General features: G+C 48.4%; 1 protein-coding gene across 3 annotated transcripts in view; it reads left to right on the top strand.

Moving 5' to 3' along the window:
- clcn4 (chloride channel, voltage-sensitive 4) overlaps window positions 1-15765 on the top strand; it is a 108836-nt gene that overhangs the window by 81536 nt on the left and 11535 nt on the right. For all 3 annotated transcript variants that reach the window (XM_038802571.1, XM_038802569.1, XM_038802570.1), the window contains exons 6-9: window positions 5748-5954; window positions 6473-6553; window positions 9493-10038; window positions 13780-13966. In XM_038802571.1, the coding sequence (XP_038658499.1) occupies window positions 5748-5954; window positions 6473-6553; window positions 9493-10038; window positions 13780-13966 (1021 nt within the window). The remainder of the gene's footprint in view (window positions 1-5747; window positions 5955-6472; window positions 6554-9492; window positions 10039-13779; window positions 13967-15765) is intronic.

Genomic DNA, 15765 nt, shown 5'->3' with positions numbered 1-15765 from the left:
CACAGCCAGAGACCATGGGGGTGATTCCCGATGTTACCTGCCTGTGAGACTGGTGGGCGAGGGGGTGGGGCAGGAGGTCACAGCAGAGGACCATGGGGGTGATTCCCGATGTTACCTGCCTGGTGAGAGGGCTGGTGGGCAGGAGGTCACAGCCAGAGACCATGGGGGTGATTCCCGATGTTACCTGCCTGGTGAGAGGGCTGGTGGGCAGGAGGTCACAGCCAGAGACCATGGGGGTGATTCCCCATGTTACCTGCCTGGTGAGAGGGCTGGTGGGCAGGAGGGTACAGCAGGAGGAGGTCACAGCCAGAGACCATGGGGGTGGTTCCCGATGACCGGGAGGTTGGTGAAACCTGTCAGTGGAGGGAATGCGAAAAGAGGCCGAACCTCGTGGAGCCAACAGCTGCCAAGTTTCCCACCTGCACATTGTTGCTATGTGTTTATATTGGCTTCCTAATTGCTTTATGGAACCCAATTTAAATATGTGAAGGAGCAGTTCAGACTCAACTCATCAGACACTCTGATGTGCCTGCTGTAAAAAAAGGGCAGATATATGTTGAGCGGTTTGGGGGCAAATTCCTCGTATTTCACTTCTTAACCCTCGACCCTCTCCCACCCATTTGGGGAGTGGGGAGGAATGGGCAATATAAACATCACTGTTTTGATCAAGTCTTCCCATTCCTTCACCATTTCAAACACCTGACGAGTTATTTTGTTGCAAGTGTGAAAGTAGGAGCCAATTGAATGCTATGCCAGTAAGACAAAATGAAAAGTAACATGTGCATGTTTCCAAGTCTGGATTTAGTGCAATAACTGCTTCCTATAATTGAACCTTGCATGAAAGCACTTGAAGAAATCTGCAGGCTTAGTACTTAATTGCCAATTGGACACAATTGTCATGGAGCTGTATGAGGGGAGGCAGTGGCATAATGGTATTGTCACTGGACTAGTAATTTGGGTACTGCTCTGGGGACCTGGGTTCAAATCCCACCATGGCAGAAAGAATGGAATTTTAATTCATTACGAAAATCTGGAATTAAAAGTCCAAAGATGATTGTGATTGTTGTAAAAACCCAACAGGTTCACTAGGTTTTTTTAGGGAAGGAAATCTGCCATCCTTACCTGGTCTGACCTACATGTGGTGACCAGGATTGGGGACATGCTGCGTGGCGGAGGAGTGAGCCGCATGACACCCCATGAATTAGCATGCTCGTTCTTGGCCTCAATGGCAAGGTCTGTGATGGACTACCGCCTGAGCGCATTCCTGCTCGGGTGGAATTTGGCATTGGCCCTAAGCCCCGAATTCTGCCTCGGCAGCCGGTGCCCCACAACCTGCGCCAGCTCATGGAAATGCCCTCCATACCCTTTCCCACTATCTGGGGCGGGGGGGATGTTCTTGTATGGGCTGCTGCACACCCTTCATGCTGCCCGGACACGCCTTGGCGAGGGATAATCACATAAGTTTCTGCTTGGCGATTCTTCGTTGTCGCGCCGAGCAGAAAGTTATAGCCAAGATCCGCACACATGAGTATGACCTCAACCGGGATCTTGGATTCATGCCGCATTATATTCACCCCCCACCATCTGGCCTGGGCTTGTGAAATCCTACCAACTTGCCCGGCTTGAGACAATTCACACCTCTTTAACCTGTGATTATCCCTCTCTCCAGTTGCTCCGTCTGGACCTGTAGACTTAATTACCTGCAAAGACTCACATTCAAAGTATCACATTGCATCTTGGACTTTGTCTATATATATGTTTCTGGAACCCACCTCTTCATTCAGCTGAGGAAGGAGCAGTCCTCCGAAAGCTAGTGATTCGAAACAAACCTGTTGGACTTTAACCTGGTGTTGTAGAGTTCTTACTGTGCTCACCCCAGTCCAACGCTGGCACCTTCACATCATTCTTTTCTAAAAGATTTTTAAAACTTTTTTGCAATTAAGGAGCAATTTAGCGTGCCTAATCCACCTACCCTGCACATATTTGGGTTGTGGGGGTGAGACCCACGCAGATGCAGGGAAAATGTGCAAACTAGACACAGACAGTGACCCGGGGCTGGAATCAAACTTATGTCCTCAGCGCCGTGAGGCAGCAGTGCTAACCACTGCACCACCGTGCCACCTCAGAACTCTGCCATCCTTATCTGGTCTGGCCTACTTGTGACTCTAGATCCACCGCAATGTGGTTGACTCTTAAAAGGCCATCTGAACTGACCAAGCAAGCCACTCAGTTCAAGAGCAATTTGGGATGGGCAGTAAGAGGTGGAGGGCATCCAGGAAATTGGAAAAGGAGAGTGCTACATTCTCTTCACCCTCCTGTACCTCTTCTGCAGTGCCCACTGCTACTTTGGCTGATCGCATGTCATCCTCCCATCCCTCAGCCAGATAAAGAGGGACTCCTAATAGGGTGCTGATGACCTTTACCTTTCTCCTCATGGCTCCTATGAAGTGGAGAAGTCCTCAGTGAATTTCAGAATTAAATATTGATAAGAGTGAGGAAGTCTTGAGAAAGTGGCTTGTAAAATCTCCCAATGTAGTTTAATGGTGCGCTTCAAACCTCTGACAGCAACTGAACAGCAAGGTGCTTTCACGAAACGCTCAAAATCCTCTGCAATGACTTGGTTCCTCCCAACCAGCTGGTCACAGTTAGTCACTTCAAGTGCTAACCACCAGAATGCTAGGCAGCCTTGCTAATGACCTCTATGAGGCAATTTGTGCAGCAATCAGTCCTCAAATAAGCCTCCGATTGGCTGTTCGTCACACAAGCTTCAATTCCTTTACCAAGAAGGTATCTTGCACTAAACATGGCTTGAACTAGTGTTTTTGCATGTGATTCATCTTTGGTAAAGGAGGCTCATTAACACCTATGGTATGCCGGGAATATCCATCCCCCTTTAGAACCTTACTTCACAGGATGAGGCCATTCAGCCCATTTTGCCTGTGTCATCAAAGAGCTATCAGTTAGTTCCAGTCCTTTCCATTGGCTCTTCCCACATAGCCCTGAACATTTTCTCCCCTTCCAGCAGTTGTATAATTTCCTTTTGAAATTTACTTTTGAATCTGCTTCCTGCACCATTTTCGGCCGTGCATTCGAGACCATAATCACCTCCATCGAATTAACCTTTCATTCTCTCTGTTCTACTGTCTCCATTTTTACAAGTCCATCTCTGATCCTTCTGTGGAATAATAACACCAGCGTACACTTATGTGTACAGCATATAAGTAACACCATTATAGTGACACAGCGTTTTACACTGTTGCCTCACAGTGCCGGGCCCAGGTTTGATTCCAGCCTTAGGTGACTGTTTGGAGTTTGTACGATCGCCCCATGTCTGCATGGGTTTCCTCCAGATGCTCTGGTTTCCTCCAAGATGTGCAGGTCAGGTGGATTGGTCATGATCAATGTTCGGGTTTATAATGATAGGGTGGGAGGAATGGGCCTAGGTAGAGTGCTCTTTCGGAAGGGTGTGCAGACCTGAAGGGCCAAATGGCCTCCTCTTGCAAAGTAGGGATTCTACGGATTCTTCTGGATTAACACATCATCATGCGTTGTTGGTTTGTCAAGAGGCATAAAGTTTGACACCGAATCACGCAAGACAATATTCGGATGGGTGACCATAAACATAGCTGAATAGGTAGAGGGAGGGAGAGAGAGAGAGAGAGAGTTGGTGAGGCCAGGAGGTTTGGGGAGCAAATTCCAAATTTTGGACCGAAACGGCTAAAGGCACAGCTGCCAATGATTGGGTTAGAAAAAGTGAGGAATGCAAGCAGAGAGGGTGGGAGCAGTTCGCCGAGGGTTGTAATGAATAGTTTAAAGAATTGTTCATTTTAAAAAATTCATTCATAGTATGTGAGTGACGTTGTCTGGAATAGCATTTATTGCCCACCCCTAAATTGTCCTCGAACTGAGTGGCTTGCTTGGCCATTTCAGAGGGCAATTAAGAGTCAACCACATTGCTGTGGGTCTGGAGTCGCATGTATGCCAGACCAGGTAAGGACAGCAGAATTCCATCCCTTTTGTTAAAAAATGTATTTTATTCCAAACATATTCAAAAGTACAAAAACATAAATAATCTGGGGAACATTCTCCCCAACTCACAATTTTACAGTCTGTGCAAGTTTTTCCCCTTTTTCAGCCCTGCCCCCCATGACAAACAATTCCTCAAACATGGTCATGAACAGTCCCCACCGTGCCTCAAAGCCCTCCGCTGATCCCCTTAATTCAAATTTAATCTTCTCCAACCGGAGAAAGTGGTGCAGGTCCCCACCAAGGTCGCTACCCCGGCGGCTTTGTCGACCGCATACCAACAAAATCCTTCCCTGGGCAACCAGAGAGGCGAAGGCCACCACATCAGCCTTCCTCCCCTCCATCAGCTCCGGCATTTCCAACACCCCAAGAATTGCCACCATAGGGTCTGGCCCGACCTCTATCCCCACAATATTTGCCAGTATCCCGAACACCCCACCCAGTATCTCTCAAACTTCTCGCACTCCCGAAACATATGTACGTGGTTTGCTGGTCCTCGCCCACACTTCTCACGCTCGTCTGCCACCCCCGGGAAGAACCCACTCATCCTTGCCCAAGCCATGAGCTCCCTGTGTGCCATCTTAAACTGTATGAAACTGATCCTCGCACATGAGGACGAATTCACCCTGTGCAGCGCCTCACTCCACACTCATCAACCTATATCCTCCGCAACTCCTCACATTTCTCCTTGATCCTCACCGTTTACGTTCCCGCCCTGCTCCCTCAGTCACCCGTATATGTCCCCAATCCTACCCTCCCCTTCCATGTACGGAAGCATCAACCGTTCCAATAGGGCATAATTCGGCACGCTGGGAAACCCTTTCTGCACTTGTGTGAAATCACTCACTTGTAAATACCTAAACTCACTTGCCTTCGGGAACTCTACCCTCTCCCGCAGCTCTTCCAGACTTGCGAACCTCTCTTCCAAATATAAATCCCTCGCCCTCACCAGCCCCACCTCTCTCCATCTCCTGTACATACCATCCGTCTCCCCTGGTTTGAACCCATGGTTCTCACACAACAGTGTTAACACCAACATCCCCTCCATCCTGAAGTGTCTCCTCAGCTGATTCCACATCCTAATCGTGTATTGAACAACCGGGATCTCCGTATATCTCCTCGATGCCAGCAGTAGCGCCGTCGTCACCATGCCCCGAGATTTTCTTCCCGAAAGAACATTAGTGAACCAGTTTATACAACTGATTTCTATTGAATTCAAATTGTATCGTCTATTGCCACCGTGGGTAGATCGGAACCCAGGTTCGCTGAGCATTATCCTGAGTCACTGGGTGATTAGACCTGTGACAATACCATTGTACCACCGCTTCCCCATTGATACATGAGTGTAATAGAATCTGTCCCAATGGGCGGAATATTTCAACCCTATCCCACCTACGCCCACGGCAATGTGTTTTCCGGCGACCCATTGGCCAGTGGCAGGATCTACCGACCTTGCTGCTGTCAACGAATCGTCCTGTTGTTCACGCTGTTCGTCACCGAGGAACCTGTGGCGAGGGGTCACCGTCAGCGGGACCGAAGACTTGGCAAGAACGGCTGGAGAATTTCAGCCAGTGTGTCTAAAATCAGTTTTTAATTGAGGTCGAACATTTTTCAGCTAGAAATAAATATTTGTGCAGAAAAAAAGACCCATCTATTGTGTTCTGTGAAGATTGTTGATGTGTTTAACTCCCTTTTAATTGATTTGCATCTTTTTTTTCCAGATTAAGACCATCCTTAGTGGCTTCATTATCAGAGGTTATCTGGGCAAATGGACATTACTGATCAAAACAGTAACTCTGGTGTTGGCTGTATCATCAGGCCTAAGTCTCGGGAAAGAAGGACCCCTAGTTCATGTGGCTTGTTGCTGTGGAAACCTTTTCTGCTGCCTGTTTTCAAAGTACAGTAAGAATGAAGGGAAGAGGAGAGAGGTAAGTGGTAATTTCAAATTATTGGAGAATATCTCTGTTCATTAATTGAACAGAAACTGGATGAGGATCAGTTAGGAACTGGACTGAGGAGTATCAGTCAAATACATATGGAGACATGATCGGCCTGAATCAGGTTCCAAAATATTTAGGTGTTGGTAGAATGGTTCCAAATGTTGGCAATGTCATGACATGGAAGGCAAATGAAGTCAATCAAGTCATGGCTGACCTCTTTCTCAAACTTCATTTATCCACCGCTGGTCAATAACTTTTCCAAACCTTTACCCAAGAAAACAATCTATTCACCTCAATCTTGAGGATGTCAGCTCAGCATCCATAGCCTTTTGCGGAAGGGAGAGTATCCATTGAAAGTGGCCATGCAGTGGTACCTGAATTCATTGTTTATTGCCAGAGGCAATGGGAATAAAATGATTAAAGGGGTGGGGGGGTCTTATTTGTGATCATTTCATTGGTGGAAATACGAGGGCAGTACACAACTTGACTCTTTGTCTTCCTTGCAGGTACTGTCAGCTGCTGCTGCTGCTGGTGTCTCCGTTGCATTTGGTGCTCCCATTGGTGGCGTGCTGTTCAGTTTGGAAGAGGTAAAATACATTCACGGCGAGAACTATTGTCTCAATAATAGTATCGTACCTTAGAAAAGCAAGAAAAATAAAATATTGCAAACATAAGTTTTGAACGCCATTGTCAATCTTGTTGTTTTATTCATTCATGCGACGTGAGCATCACTGGCTAGTCCAGCATTTATTGCTCAAGCCTAAATGCCCTTGAGAAAGTCACTTTCCTGATTCAATGCAGTCCATGTGGGGTAGGTAAACCCAGAGTGCTGTTAGTGAGGGGTGATCAGGAATCCGAGCTCTGATTTTCCAATACGGGCTTGACATCTGGGAGTGGATTGGCAAACCACCTCCATTACGTCTAGCCAGCCCGTGGCCAACAGACAATGAAACATCATCATCCCCAAATGACCTGCCGTTGAAAGGAATGGGAGTGCGAGAAGGCTGGAGAACTACTTAGTCGGAGTGGGGTGACTTCAGCTCCCATTCCTAGATTCCACAGTGGCAGCACCGATCCTTTCCACAGCTGATTCCTGCTTCTCGACTCAAATAGTCCTGCCTGTATCTTTTACATAAAGCATGCTATTTTAATAGCTCCAAGTAAAAAACAATGTACGTTATCTCACATTCGTAAGACAGCAGTCTGTCCACTATCCCACTATATACATGGTAATAATGCACTGCACTCATAAATTCCCTTGAAATCTAAGGGGGAATGAACCCATCCTCTCTCATCTCGTCCAAAGAGAGAATTGCTGGGAGATGATATAGTGTTGGCTCTGGGACTTACTGTCCCTCAGTATGTTTAATTGTATAACTAGAATGATTAGCTGAAAGGAAGATTGTTATTAAATTGATGTGAATACCATAAGAATGATATTGTCAGGTGAAAGCTGCCGAAATCACTGTAATAAAATGCTGAGCAGATCATTGCTTATGGGTTTGAATTTTTATTTGCTTACACCGGAGACACAATATGGAGGCATCATGGTTAAGCCTGGTGTCTCACACACACACACTTTCAGACAGGGTATTGAATAACAATTGGAAGGTGCCTTATTTTACTGTGGTCTGCAGGGTTCTGAGACCTGGTTGGACTGATCCAGCTCTGCACTAACTGGGTATTGGATATCGGACACTCCTGGTGTGTGTATGAATCAGTGACACACCCCAGGGAAGCTACTCATTTATCCTTTATGACCAAAAGCATGGCCAACATCCAATTTAATTCCGAGACTCAGTATTGTTCCTTGTTGCTTTTGATGAGAGGTTTCACATTTTTTGGCACAGCTCCCATTAATTCCTTTGATTCACATCGCTCTTACTCTTAGACCATGTTTACAAGTATGAGGAGCCCCTATCGGTTTCTAATTCATGTTCACCCACAGGCGATCGACTGAACTGAAGTCCAGTGATTGCTCAGCTCGATCTCAAACTCTTTGTGCTTAAACTTTACTGATGTTTGCCCAGCTCTCATTTTTCAGTTGTCAGTGAAAGCTTGCTGGGTCCTCCATGGATCAATTTACAATACAACTGGGCAAGAAATCTGACAATGCGGCACTCATTTTGCAGGTGCTAACTAACCTCCTAGATATTTTCAGTACGGCAGGCAGGAAACGCACAATCATTGCAAGCTAGGAGTCCATTATCCACAGCAGTGATGAAGGTCAAATGCTCCCAAATGGTCACAGCTTAACTCTCAACCATTGTTACCCCTGCTGCCCACCCCAGTCACAGATTTACCCCATCATTGGTCATCCCTACCTTCCAACCTAATCGCCTGTCCTTCCTCACTTACTTGAGGAGCTCAACACCCCAATTTAGGACGCTAGTTGTGTACAGCCATGGAAATAAAGGCTGAGGCCCAATATCAAGGACACCTCAGGCTTTACCATTTAGACCCAAAAATGAAGCACCCTAATTTAACGGCCAGGGCATCAAATGATTGCTTTCATCATTTGATTAGGTGAAGCGTCTGTGAAAATGAAAGTGGCTAATGTGGTAGTCACTACTGTTGTATTGTATTGTATATACTGCACTGCATACGAGGGTATTACGGTAAGGTACCTGTACTACAGGTACGGGGGTAGATCCCTGCCTGCTGGCTCCGCCCAGTAGGCAGAGTATAAATGTGTGTGCTCACCGAGCTGCAGCCATTCCGGCAGCAGCTGTAGGAGGCCACACATCTCTGTGTAATAAAGCATCGATTACTCTCTACTCTCGTCTCGTCGTAATTGATAGTGCATCAGCTAATATATCCAGCTAGTCTGGCTTGAGAGTTCAGCATGGGAGTCACAGTATCTTGCATTATAACAACACTTTGCAAGCAACCAGCTTTGATTGCCTCTGTGCCATGTATGCTGATCTCCCACTGGCTACAGGGGTGTTAGAATTGACCCGGGTATCCCTAGTTTAGAGAGGAAAGAACATGGTTCGCTGTCAGCCAGTATAAAGTACATTTAATAGTGGGCAGAGACGCCTGCATTTGAAATCTCTGGTTTTTTTAAAGTCCTGTGGGAGAAGGGGTAACCCCCAAAAATTAGGTGAAAATATTCTGAAGTGAGAGAAGTGTGGGCGGCACGGTGGCACAGTGGTTAGCACTGCTGCTTCACAGCGCCAGGCACCCGGGTTCAATTCTGACCTTGGATGACTGTGCGGAGTTTGCACTTTCTCCCCATGTGTGCGTGGGTTTCCTCCGGGTGCTCCGGTTTCCTCCCAAGGTCCAAAGATGTGCATGTTAGGGTGGATTGGCCATGCTAAATTGCCCATTAGAGTCCAAAGATGTGCAGGTTAGGTGGGGTTACGGGGATAGGGCAGGGAAATGGGCCTAAGTAGGGTGCTCTTTCAGAGGATCGGTGCAGATACGATGGGCCAAATAGCCTCTTTCCGCACTGTAGCGATTTTATGGCTCTTGTTTCTAAATGAGAGACACATTTGTGATTGAGGAATCTGCTCTTCTCTTTCAGGTCAGTTACTATTTCCCATTGAAGACACTCTGGAGATCATTCTTTGCTGCTCTGGTAGCAGCTTTCACTCTCCGTTCAATCAACCCGTTTGGTAACAGTCGGCTGGTGCTGTTTTATGTGGAGTATCACACGCCCTGGTACATGGCTGAACTGGTGCCTTTCATCCTGCTTGGGGTTTTCGGAGGCCTATGGGGAACACTTTTCATCCGAGGGAACATTGCCTGGTGCAGGAAGCGCAAGAACACCAAGCTTGGACGGTACCCAGTACTGGAGGTGATCGCAGTGACAGCTATCACGGCCATCTTTGCCTTTCCAAATCAGTACACGAGACAGAGCACCAGTGAATTAATCTCCGAGCTGTTCAATGACTGTGGAGCACTTGAGTCTTCACAGCTCTGCGACTACATCAATGATCCGAACATGACTCGTCCAGTTGACGATATACCTGACAGACCAGCAGGCCCAGGAGTCTATGCAGCTATATGGCAGTTAGCTCTTGCCCTGGTTTTCAAGATTGTCATCACCATATTTACTTTTGGCATGAAGGTGAGGATGGCTAACACAAGTCGTTTACCTTCAACTGTCTTCACTGTTATGTTTCAGATCAGCACAGGACTAATTTACCAATCCATGACTAATATTGAATCAGAGCTGGTTTAAAAAATAGGTCAGTCCCCAGCATGGACAGTATGGCTCTCCTGACCACTATCCTGTGATTCTGACAGGGAGCTGGATTTGCCGCTGACGGGATACTCCATTTTGCCGTCAGCCCGGGGGTTTCCCCACAATGGGAAACCCCATTGACTAGCCGGCGTAACGGAGCATCCCGCAGCGGGGTAAAACAGAAATGTGGTGCGGCGGGGCGGAGAATCCAGCCCAGGGCGTAAGGACTGGATCGGGCCTAGTTTATGTTGACACAGCTCCATAGCAGCAATGTTACTTCACTTAATAACCAGAGGCCCAGGCTGAGAACCCAGTCGAACGTGAGTTCAACAGCAAAAATCTGCAAATAAATCACCGGTGTCAGTAAAACTTGAAAATGATGCCCAGATATCTGAGAATTAATTTTTAAAAGAATATAAAAGTCGTGTGCAGGTGCTCACTGTGAGGTGAAAGTGGATTAGTAGGGGCTGGGAAGTGTAGGTTTTTTAAAAAATTCATTAAAGGGATGTGGGCGTCGCTGCATTTATTGCTCAACCACAATTGTCCTTCAGGAGGTGGTGCTGAGCTCCATAAACCACTGCAATCCCTGTGGTGTAGGTACACCCACTGTGCTGTTAACGAGGGAGTTCCAGGATTCTGACCCAGTGAGGGAAGGGCGATTTATTTCCAAGTCAATTATTCAGTCAGGAATGTCTTCAGAAGTAGAGAATTAGGGTGAAAAATTGGGAGGGCAAATTGAAGAGAAGCTTGTGCGACTATATAATTGATTCATGTGCAGTTAAATAATAATAATCTTTATTTGTGTCACAAGTGGGCTTACATTAACACTGCAATGAAGTTACTGTGATAATCCCCCAGTCGCCACATTCTGGCGCCTGTGCATGTACACGGAGGGAGAATTTCGAATGTCCAGTTCACCTAAAAGCACGTCTTTCGGGGCTTGAGGGAGGAAACCGGAGCACCCGGGGGAAACCCGCGCAGACATGGGGAGAAGACCCCGGATTTAGCCCAAGGCATTTGGTTATTTTTCAGGGGCCAGTAATCCCTTTAATGCAGCCTCTTGACAGTGCTGCAATGGCTGGGTTTGTGACAGTGGTCAACCTCTTTGGGGTGACGGGAATGGTGGGGGTTGGGAGAGGAGACAGAATCAAGAAAATCCAGACTGTCCAATGGAAGAGCAGAGATGAGTTCTAAACCGCAAGGTTTGAATTTGAAGAATTAATGTGGCCGTCTGAACTCTTGTTAGAATTGGGAGTTACCTAAATCTACGTGTACAATAAGTTATAGTGAGTTGGGACCAGATGGTACCCTCCATCACCCCTGAATTTCTACCATTTGCAGAGTATAGTACAGGTCTGAAAATGACCCCTCCCCCACCCTGTTTTTGCTGCTGTTTGTTCTGGGCTGAATTCCGATTGTTTTCCTTGTGTTCCTGGGCTGTCTTTCAAATCAGGTTCGCTCTGTTAATTCAGCATTCGGCAAAATAAGCCTTGAAAATATTTGTTTAACTTTAATGATTTAAATGGACATGAATTCCTGCAGAAACTTAAATTTTTGGTAAAATCAAAGCAAAATATTACAGATGCTGGAAATCTGGAATAAAAATGGAAGGTGCTGGATAAACTATGCAGATCTGGCAGCATCTGGAGAGATAAACAGAGTTAACATTTCCTGTCCAAATGACCCTTCTTACACTTTCTGGGTTGAGCTATAACTTTGGCATTCAGTACAAGGACAAACCTTCTTTTTTCAACAGAAGATTATTGAAACAGTTGTGTTTTCCTACACACTTGTGAGGATCCAGAGGCGAGATTCTCCGACACCCCGCCGGGTGGGAGAATCGCCAGGGGGCGGCGTAAATCCCGCCCCCGCTGGCAGGGGAGGGAATCGCGCGTCGGCGGTCGCTGGCAGCGGGCCCCCCCCAGTGATTCTCCGGCCCGTGATGGGCCGAGTGGCCGCCCGTTTTCGGCGGGTCCCGCTGGCTTATGTTACACTAGGTATTTTCCGGCGGGATCTGGCTGTGCGGGTGGCCTCCGGGGTCCTCGGGGGGGGGGGGGGGGGGGGGGGGGGGGGGATCTGGCCACAGGAGTGCCCCCACGGTGGCCTGGCCTGCGATTGAGGCCCACCGATCCACGGTTGGGCCTGTGCCGTGGGGGCACTCTGTTCCTCTGCATCGGCTGCAGTACCGGTCCGCCATTGCCGTTGCGGAGACAAACCCCTCAGCACATGTGCTGGGATGACGCCAGCACACGCTGGCGCTCCCGCGCATGCATCAACTCGCGCCGGCCGGCAGAGGCCCTGCGACATCGTTTGGCACGGCGCCAAGCCCCTTCCCCACCGGCTGGCGTGGCACAAACCAGTCCGGGGCCGACCTAGCCCCTGAAGGTGCGGAGGATTCCGCACCTTTGGGGCGGCCCGACACCAGACTGGTTCACGCCACGCCTCGGCGCCGGGACCCTCTGCCCCGCCGGGTAGGGGAGAATCCCGCCCTCTGTCTTTGGTTGCATCTTCACCAATTTATCTCTTGTATTAAAATCGCACAGCATGAAAGGAAGCCATTTGCCTATTTTCTATGTGCTGGCTGTTTAAAAGAGTTTCTCAATAGGTCCCACTTCCTGCTCTCTCCCCATAGCCTGACAATGTTTTCCTTTTACAAGTTTCTATCTAATTCCTGTTAAAAAGTTAGGATTGCATCTGCACCCACTGCTTTCAGACAGATCACAACAACTCGCTGTGTCGAAGGAAACCCCTCTCACCTCCCACCCGGTTCTTTTACAAATTATCTTAAATCTTTGTCCTCTGCTTACTGATCCTCCTGCAAGTGAGAGCAATTTTGCCTTCTTTACTCGATTGAAACCCCTCGTAATTCTGAGCAGCTTTATTAAATCGTCCCTTAGCCTTCTGTGCTCCAAGGAGACCAATCTCCTTTCCTTCAGTTTTGTTGGCAGTGTCATTTGATAACATCCTACAAATTAGTTATATTGCTGCTGCACAATTCACTTCACTTCATCCCAGCTCATGTTACTCTTGTTCAGAAATGGAAATGTCGCCTCAGTCCCTTTGAGAGCTGACTGGTGGTGATTGAACCTGAGGGTCAGCACACCTCAGGCGAGCGGAAAGGTTGCGACGGTGGGCCTTCATAAATAACCTCAGCTGGTACGGGAATTGAACCCACGCTGATGGTATTGGCTCCGCATCACCGTCCAGCTAACGGAGCTAAACCTATCTGTCACAGGTTGAATAAATAGCGAAGGATTGAACTATCAGAACAATTATTTTAACTTGTGTACTAATGTTATTAAAACCTGGGCATTACTGCAGACAATTTGAACAATCAGTTGTTTTTGTCCATGTTGGAATTGCTATAAAGGTTAAAACAAACAGGTCTGAAAGCTTTGGGTGTCTAGAAAACTGAATATCGGCAAAATCTTTTCTCTCTATAAAAGAATGTTAATCACTGAATAGACGCATCTTCAGATTTTGGAGCACCAGTATTATTTACTACTATCAGAAGTGGCAGACACTTACTTTGATTTCCATTGCTTACTGACGCAGCACCCTATGGTAGAGTAGGCACACTGAAGGAATGCATTGTGCTGGTTTTCATTCTCATTGTTTCTGCAGATGCCATCAGGACTGTTTATCCCCAGCATGGCTGTCGGGGCAATAGCTGGCAGAATGGTTGGTATTGGTGTGGAGCAAATGGCCTATCACCACCACGACTGGTTCATCTTCCGAAGCTGGTGCAGGCCTGGGGCTGACTGTGTCACTCCAGGGCTGTATGCTATGGTCGGGGCTGCCGCCTGCCTTGGTGAGTGCCATCTGATTTGCTGTTGACCAGTATTTTTTTAGCGTGCAAGAGGAAGACCATTCTGCAGTAATGCCAACAAGCTGAGTATTTACATCCAACAACAATTAAAAAAAAAAATTGATCCCTTTTGGAATCTCTTGATTGCAATCTGAATGTTGGCCTATTTATTGGGTAGCTCCATTGAATTGTAGAGCACGACTCTGCCTATTTCCCAAGGTCTATTGTGAATCTGTGCGCTCGGGCAGTCACTGAAGTTACCTGGAGCTGGCCAAAAGGAAGCTCAGTTGGGAACTCTCTTGTGTCAGAAGATTATGGGTTTAAGTTCTACTGCAGAGTCTTGAGAGCGCATCATCGAGGCTGACAATGCACTATTGAGGGAACACTGTATTATTGGAGATGTCCTCCTCCAGATCTGACATTAGCCTGATGCCCCATTTACCCTTTAAAAGACCCCAGCAAACTATTACAAGAAGAGTAGGAACTTTATCCTGATGTCCTTGATTGCCATTTATGTTTCAGCCAACATCACAAAAACAGATGATCTGGTCATGATCTATCATATTGCTAATTGTCGGAACTTGATGAGTGTGTAAAATATCTGCTGTGTGTCCTGAATTATAACTGACAACACTTCAAAAACACACTGCGTGTTGCCACTTGTGTCATAAGATTATGGCATTAAGTTCTACTCTCTCAGTGCTGCTCTCCCTCCGTGCTGTACTCCCTCAGCGCTGCTCTCCCTCAGCTATGCTCTCTCTCAGTGATGTGCTCCCTCAGTGCTGTACTCCCTCAGCGCTGCTCTCCCTCAGGGCTGCACTCCCTCAGCGCTGTACTCACTCAGTGCTGCTCTCCCTCAGCGCTGCTCTCCCTCAGTGCTGCACTCCCTCAGAGCTGCACTCCCTCAGTGCTGCTCTCCCTCAGTGCTGCACACCCTCAGTGCTGCACTCCCTCAGTGCTGCTCTCCCTCAGCGCTGCACACCCTCAGTGCTGCTCTCCCTCAGTGCTGCTCTCCCTCAGTGCTGCACACCCTCAGTGCTGCTCTCCCTCAGTGCTGCTCTCCCTCAGTGCTGCACACCCTCAGCGCTGCTCTCCCTCAGTGCTGCACTCCCTCAGAGCTGCACTCCCTCAGTGCTGCTCTCCCTCAGTGCTGCACACCCTCAGTGCTGCTCTCCCTCAGTGCTGCTCTCCCTCAGTGCTGCACACCCTCAGCGCTGCTCTCCCTCACGGCTGCTCTCCCTCAGTGCTGCTCTCCCTCAGGGCTGCACTCCCTCAGCGATGCTCTCCCTCAGCGCTGCACTCCCTCAGCGCTGCTCTCCCTCATTGCTGCACTCCCTCAGCGCTGCACTCCCTCAGCGCTGCACACCCTCAGTGCTGCTCTCCCTCAGTGCTGCTCTCCCTCAGTGCTGCTCTCCCTCAGGGCTGCACACCCTCAGCGCTGCTCTCCCTCATTGCTGCACTCCCTCAGCGCTGCACACCCTCAGTGCTGCTCTCCCTCAGCGCTGCACTCCCTCAGCGCTGCTCTCCCTCAGCGCTGCTCTCCCTCAGTGCTGCTCTCCCTCAGTGCTGCTCTCCCTCAGCGCTGCTCTCCCTCAGCACTGCTCTCCCTCAGCACTGCTCTCCCTCAGCACTGCTCTCCCTCAGTGCTGCACTCCCTCAGTGCTGCACTCCCTCAGCGCTGCACCCCCTCAGCGCTGCTCTCCCTCAGCGCTGCACTCCCTCAGGGCTGCACTCCCTCAGTGCTGCACTCCCTGAGGGCTGCACTCCCTCAGCACTGCACTCCCTCAGCGCTGCACTCCCTC

This window comes from Scyliorhinus canicula, chromosome 7 (genome assembly GCF_902713615.1).
Source record: "Scyliorhinus canicula chromosome 7, sScyCan1.1, whole genome shotgun sequence".
Classification (NCBI taxonomy): domain Eukaryota; kingdom Metazoa; phylum Chordata; class Chondrichthyes; order Carcharhiniformes; family Scyliorhinidae; genus Scyliorhinus; species Scyliorhinus canicula.
The sequence above is the reverse complement of the archived record's forward strand: the minus strand, read 5'-3'. Positions and strand labels throughout refer to the sequence as shown.